Source organism: Tupaia chinensis, unplaced genomic scaffold, assembly GCF_000334495.1.
Source record: "Tupaia chinensis unplaced genomic scaffold, TupChi_1.0 Scaffold144346_1, whole genome shotgun sequence".
NCBI lineage: Eukaryota > Metazoa > Chordata > Mammalia > Scandentia > Tupaiidae > Tupaia > Tupaia belangeri.
In genome coordinates, this window is record NW_006204205.1 from 2,327,427 (window position 1) to 2,334,261 (window position 6,835).

At 42.0% G+C, this 6,835-nt stretch overlaps 1 protein-coding gene across 1 annotated transcript in view; it reads left to right on the forward strand.

Moving 5' to 3' along the window:
- The window catches only part of CUNH5orf15 (chromosome unknown C5orf15 homolog), a gene marked incomplete in the record, with an annotated part of 25,726 nt that overhangs the window by 15,517 nt on the left and 3,374 nt on the right, over positions 1–6,835 (forward strand). The window contains 1 exon segment of the mRNA XM_014583595.2: positions 2,402–2,922. Coding sequence (XP_014439081.1) covers positions 2,402–2,922 — 521 coding nt within the window.

Sequence of the window (6,835 nt, forward strand, 5' to 3'; positions counted from 1 at the left end):
TTCCTGCTGGGTGAGGCTGGTTAAGGTCTTGCCTCTTCACTAGGCCTCTGACACTGTCCCACAGGGGAGAGGTAGGGACTCCTCATTACTTCAGATTGAGATGAAGTTCGTGCTCCTCATATGATCTCTAATGACCCCCTAGAGAAGGGGTCTTGTTACTGACTGGTAAGGACCAGTCCCTGCTTGGCCTTCTCTCATCCCACCTTGGAGAAGGGTTGGACACCTTGGTTCATCCCGGCAACGATGGAAGTGGGAGCGCCCCACTCAGCTCACTTTGCTGATGTGGGTGTGGGTGGTGTTTCCCTGGCATGTAGTGGTCACTGTCTAAGTGTTTTCTTTCTTGCTAGGCAATCTCTTTATTGATCCTTTGTCCAGAGAGGTCAGACAGTCTTTCTTTTTTTTTCTGAGGGGGGGAGAGGTTTTTGCTTTTAGGGCATGTGTGCTCACCAGGCAGACGGAGAGAGACAGAGAGACAGAAAGTGAGAAATCACCCCCAGGGGGGATGGCCACGCCACAATCCCTTCTCCTCCGTTCTCCTCTCGGGATCTTGGGCACGCATGCACACGCGCCCGGTGTGAGTTTTAAGCCACTGGGTCCGGGACTTGAACCACAGTCGACTACATGGGAGTCCAGCAACATAGCCATTATGCTAACTACTGGTCCCAAGAGGTCAGTCTTTCTGAGTGGCCCTTTTTTTCTGTTCCCCTTGGTGTTTCCAGGTTGCTTCTTTAGTTCCATCCCAGGGAAAACCCAAAGAAACCTGGGGAGGTCACGGCCGTGGTGTTCTTAGGTCCTGCGCTCTCTAACTGCTCTCCTGTCCTCTCCATCTGTCAGAATCTCGTGTTCTATTATATGCAGTGTCTAGAGTTCTTAGTTCTTAGTGGGAGTATTAGGGAAAACTATATCTACTCTGTCTTCTGGAAGTCAGTTAGAATTTATTTGGATATTGTTAATTTGAATGCCAGACATGCATATTAATGGAGGTGTCATGACTGCAGTTTGATGTACAAATCTAGAGTTGTGATAGTTTGTGAAAGCTCTCTTCTGATGGCTTCATTTTCTCAGAGAAGTCATCCATTGAAAATAAGGATAACAGAGAAGGCTGGAAATTTGAAGGTAGAGGAGAATGTGAACAAGATCCTAAGAGAGTAGGGGTAGGAAAGTATAATTGATAACGGCTTTAAATGTACATCTGAATCTTTGGCCCTGCCCCCCCCCCCGTTTTTTTTTTTAGAGATTTCACTATAGGGCATGTGTGTTTGCTGAAGAGACAGAGAGAAGGAAAGTGAGAAATCACCCCTCAGGGGATGGCCACACTGCAATCCTTCATTCTCCTCTTGGAATTTCAGGCATGCACACACACACGCTTGGCATGATTTTCAAGCCGCTGGGTCCAGGACTTGAACTGTATTTGGCTGTGTGGTAATCAAGTGCCCTAACCATCATGCCACACACTAGACTCACCTTCCCCAGTCTTTAAAATTGTCCTGTTCTCATTTAGCTTTCATATTCTAGATTCTGATCCTTGTCTTTTGTATTTTCCTTCCTTACCGTTAAAGGTACTTTTTTTTTTAAATTTATAGAAGGGAGTGTTCCAGTTCAAGTATCACTTAGAAATACTGTCCTCAGGACCAGCAGTTAGCATAATGGCTATGTTGCTGGACTCCCACATAGTTGACTATGGTTCTAGTCCCGGACCTGGTGGCTTAAACTCACGCCGGGCGCATGTGCGTGTGTGCCCAAGATCCCGAGAGGAGAATAGAGGAGAAGGGATTGTGGCGTGGCCATCCCCCCTGGGGGGTGATTTCTCGCTTTCTGTCTCTCTGTCTCTCTGTCTCTCTCTGTCTGGCACGCGCCCTATAGCGAAAACCTCTTCAAAAAAAAAGAAAAGAAAAGAAAAGAAATACTGTCCTCAGCTTGTTTATAGCGTCTCTTGAATTTATTGTATTGCATTTATAGTTCTTAGGTTCGTATTCTGTACTTTTTTGGTGATCTATTTGAGCCAGCATCAGCCACTACTGTTTCTGTTCTGGGATGGGGTGGAGTCTGGACAAGGATGACTGAAATCCAATCTTTTTTGTGAAATGAAAACAGGATGGTCAAGGATTGTGTGTGGACGTTACTATAGTGAGCAATAGTCAGACCTGGACCCCTGCTTTCCTTTTGATTGCTTTATACTACTTCAGTTACTATCTGGCAAAGCTGTTGTCATCTGATGAATAACTGGCTAAAAATGTGTCACTGATGGTAGTGTATTGGAACTTAATAACTAGTTCCAAGGGAAAATTACAAGGATTTAGCAGAGAGAAATGCCTAGTGAAAAATTTAAATAGATTAAAATTAGCTTGGTGAAGATAAAGTTGGAGATTTCAGTTTAATATTCTTTATTAATTCATTTCAGTTGTATCACAGACTGATTCACCGAACCAAGCTGTACATAACCCAGATGTTTCTACTCCAGATGTTAATGCTTTACCAGGTGAAAACCAAACCAAACCTGCTCCCCAATTCAGTACCACGCTCCCTCCCACAACTACGGAGAAAAGTGGGGCAGCATCTGCGACTCCTCCTCCCTCACTTACTACTCCCCTGTCCCAAGAGGAAGCTGATAACAATGAAGATCCTGGCATCGAAGATGAAGATCTTCTCACGCTGAATAGTTCTCCCTCGACAGCCAAAGACGCTCTGGACAATGGAGATTACGGAGAACCAGACTATGACTGGACCGCCAGTCCCAGGGATGATGAGTCTGAGGAGACCTTGGAAGAAAACAGGGGCTACATGGAAATTGAACACTCAGTGAAATCTTTTAAGACCCCATCCTCAAATATAGAAGAGGAAGACAGCCATTTCTTTTTTCATCTTATCATTTTTGCATTTTGCATTGTTGTTGTTTATGTGACATATCACAACAAAAGGAAGGTGAGTTTGCCATTTTTCAGCCCCTCTAGTGACCATGCGTTACCACAGGCACACTTCTCACTAGTGCTCTTGATGATGCAGGGCTTTTATCTTTTTCAGTTAAGTTTAAATTGATGGTAAAATATTGAGATGTTGAATCGGTTTATAAATCTGTTGTTTATTTTAACAAGTTACAGATAGGATGCTTGAGATAATAGTTTTTTCTAAATCAGAAGTAGTCAAATTATCTTAAGAGCAAACCAAAGCCCAATGATTCTTTTTTGGAGATGTTTTTGTGTTTTTGAGAGGTTTTTGCCATAGGGTATATGCACTGGCCAGATAGAGATAAACAGAGAGACAGAAAGCGTGAAATTACCCCCCAGGGCGGATGGCCACGCCACAATCCCTTCTCCATTTTCCTCTCTGGATCTTGGGCACGCATGCACATGTGCCCGGTGTGAGTTTAAGCCACTGGGTCCGGGACTTGAACCACGGTCGACTACATGGGAGTCCAGCGACATAGTCATTACACCAACTGCTGGTCCCGATTTTATTTTTTTGGAGAGGTTTTTGCCATAGGGTGTGTGGGTTTGCCAGAAGGACAGAGAGAGACAGAGAAACAGAAAGCGAGAAATCACTTCCTGGGGGGGATGGCCATTCTGCAAACCTTTTCTTCCATTCTCCTCTTGGGAATCTTAGGCACATGTGCACACGTGCCTGGCGTGAGTTTAAGCAACTGGGTCTGGGACTCGAACCATGGTTGATTACATGGGAGTCCAGTGACATGGCCAATACGCCATCTGCAGGTCCCAAGCCCAGTGATTTTTTTTTTAAAAAGCTTTTATATCTTAATTTAACATCACTCTTTCAATGGGAATACGTATAGAGAGAGTTAATTTAGTACTTTTGCCTTTTAATTTATTAAACAAATGAGTTTAATGATTTTTTAGTAACTTTTTTCTGATTATAAAAGTATCGCATGTTGGGGGCCAGTGGGTGGCATGGTGGTTGGGGCACTGGATTCCCACATGGCCAACTACAGTTCAAGTCCTAGACCTGGTGGTTTGCTTTCTCACTTTCTCTCTGTCTCGCTGTCTTTCACTCTAGTCTCTTGTTCTCACTCTTTGTCTCTCTCTGGTGAGTGCATATGCCCTATAGCAAACTTAAAAATAATAGCAATAACAATAATAAATAATAATTTAAAAAAGTATTACATGAGGCCAACAGATAGCATAGCAGTTACTTTGCTGGACTTCCATATGGCTGACCGTGGTTCAAATCTCGGACCTGGTGGCGTGAAACTCATGCTGTGTGTGTGTGTGTGTGTGTGTGTGTATGTATGCCCAAGAGCCCGGGAGGAGAAAGGAGGAGAAGGGACTATAGTGTGGCCATCTCCCCTGGGGATTGATTTCTTACTTTCTCTATTACCGTCTCTGTCTCTCTACAGCAAGTGCACATGCCCTAAGGCAAAAACCTCTTTTGTTAAAAAAAAAAGGGTATCACATGTTTATTTTAGATATTTCAAAAAACACAATAGTGTTTAGAAAGTAAAATTTAAGCTACTACTCAAAACATTAGCATTTTATTATTTTTTGTTCTATAAAATATGTATATAGTTCACACATATGTATATGTTGATGAGTTTTATCTCATGTAAAATTTTATATATTTTTACCTAACACATAATGAACACTGCCCATATCATTAATATCCTTTAAAAATATGATTTAAGGGGGACCAGCAGTTAGTGTAATGGCTCTGTCGCTGGACTCTCATGTAGTTGACTGCAGTTCGAGTCCCGGATCCAGTGGCTTTGAAACCCCACCCGGGGTCACGTGTGCGTGCGTGCCCAAGATCCCGAGAGGAGAATGGAGGAGAAGGGATTGTGGTGTGGTCATCCTCCCTGAGTGGTAATTTCTAGCTTTCTGTCTCTCTGTCTCTCTCTTTCTAGCAAGCACATGCACCCTATAGCAAAAACCTTTAAAAAATATATATATGATTTAAGGGGCCAGTAGGTGGCATGGTAGTTAAAGTGCTGAACTCCCACTTAACTGACTGTAAGTCCCAGAACTGGCAGCTTGAAAAGCTTGCCAGGGATATATATGTATATACTGCAAATCTCAAGAGGAGAATGGAGGGGAAGGGAGTGTGGCACGGCCATCTCCTCTTGGTGGTGCTTTCTCACTTTTTCTCTCTCTGTCTCTTACTGGGGAGCGCCTGTGCTGTCTGGCAAGAACCTTAAAATATATATATATATAAATAAAATAACCACATAACTGATTCAGTTGCTTCCTATGGGGTATTTAGTTGATTTCCAATTGTTGGTTCAAAAATAATGTTGTGATGAACATTTCTATGCTCGAATGACTTTGTTGTTTACGTGAGGCAAAGGAGGAATAAGCGGGGCTGTATTTAGTGTCAGGGTGCTGTTTCTCATCGCTGGGTTGTACCAGAGCTGAATAATTAAGCCTTTCAGACTACTGAAAGTAAGATCAAACACACAATTTTCCTTTTTCTTTCTGAAGAGGTTTTTGCTATAGGGTGGGTTCACTCACCAGAAAGACAGAGAGAGACAAAGAGACAGAAAGTGAGAAATCACCCCCCAAGGGGGATGGCCACACTGCAATCCCTTCTCCATTTTCCTCTTGGAATCTTGGGCATGCATGCACATCCATCCAGCGTGAGTTTAAGCCACTGGGTCTGGGACTCGAACTGTAGTTGGCTATATTGGGAGTTCAGCAATATAGTCATTACACCAACTGTTGGTCCCTCACAGTTTTCTTTTTAATACTTCCTAGTCAGGGAATCTCCTTTCTTTCTTTTCTTTTCTCTCTCTCTCTCTCTCTTTTTTTTTTTAAGACTATAGGGCATGTGCACTTGCCAGAAAGACAGAGAGACAGAAAGACAGAAAGGGAGAAATCACACCCCGGGGGCGGGGGCGGGGATGGTAACATAGCCATTATACCAACTGTTGGTCCCGGGAAATCTCATTTCTTGACTTCACCGTCTCTTACTTTGTGGTATCTTGCTAGCCGTCTGCCCCTTTAGGGCTTTGCTTTTCTTTCCTGAGAAACTGTAAATTAGATCCAGTTTTAAAAATCAATGAATCTATTAATAGTTACAAAACAGCAAAACAAACATACTTTTCTGGTTATTTATAGTTGGTGATCTGTTGCTAGTTTTGTAAGTACTCATAGGAGATGGAGTTTTGAGTGCTAGTAACATTGTACCCAGTGTTCAGTGTTGAGCCTTCTCTTTTGTGAGCAGCTATGGGACTTGGGAAATGCGCAACAGTTGTTGGATTCCGTCATAGGGGCTAACTCAGTCTTTGAAGGTAGAGCCCCGGAATCTGGATCTTTAAAAAGCATTCCTATGTCCATTGAAATCTGAGAAACACAGTCTAACCTTATTTAAAGATAAAACACAAATGATACTTTTATTTTTCTCTTTTGTATTGAGATTTATTGGTTGTGTTGAGGATCAGTACAGACATTTCAATTTGTACCCAATTCTTAACATTCGTACCACAAATTTAAAAAGCCAAGCATAGTGATTCTTTTTGAGTTATTCCAGTGACATTCCAGCTTCAAATCTGTAGGCAAATTTTCCTTAAGAGGATATCAAGAACCACTGTCTTCAGATGTTGAAAGCTGTTATATACGTCCCACCAAATCACAATTTAGTATCATACACATTACATACTCAAATTTCTTTTTTTTTTTTCTTTTTTTTTTTTTTATTTTATTATCATCATAATCTTCTTTCTATTACACTAGATTACATATAACTTTACATTGACTTCCATTGCTTTTTCAAAATGGGATGCCATGCATGTCAGTCAATACAGAGATATCAATCTCCCCGCTTTATCATTCAATATCTTTTCCATGCTTTTCCCAATAATTGTTATTATTATTTTTTTTAAACAATCAAT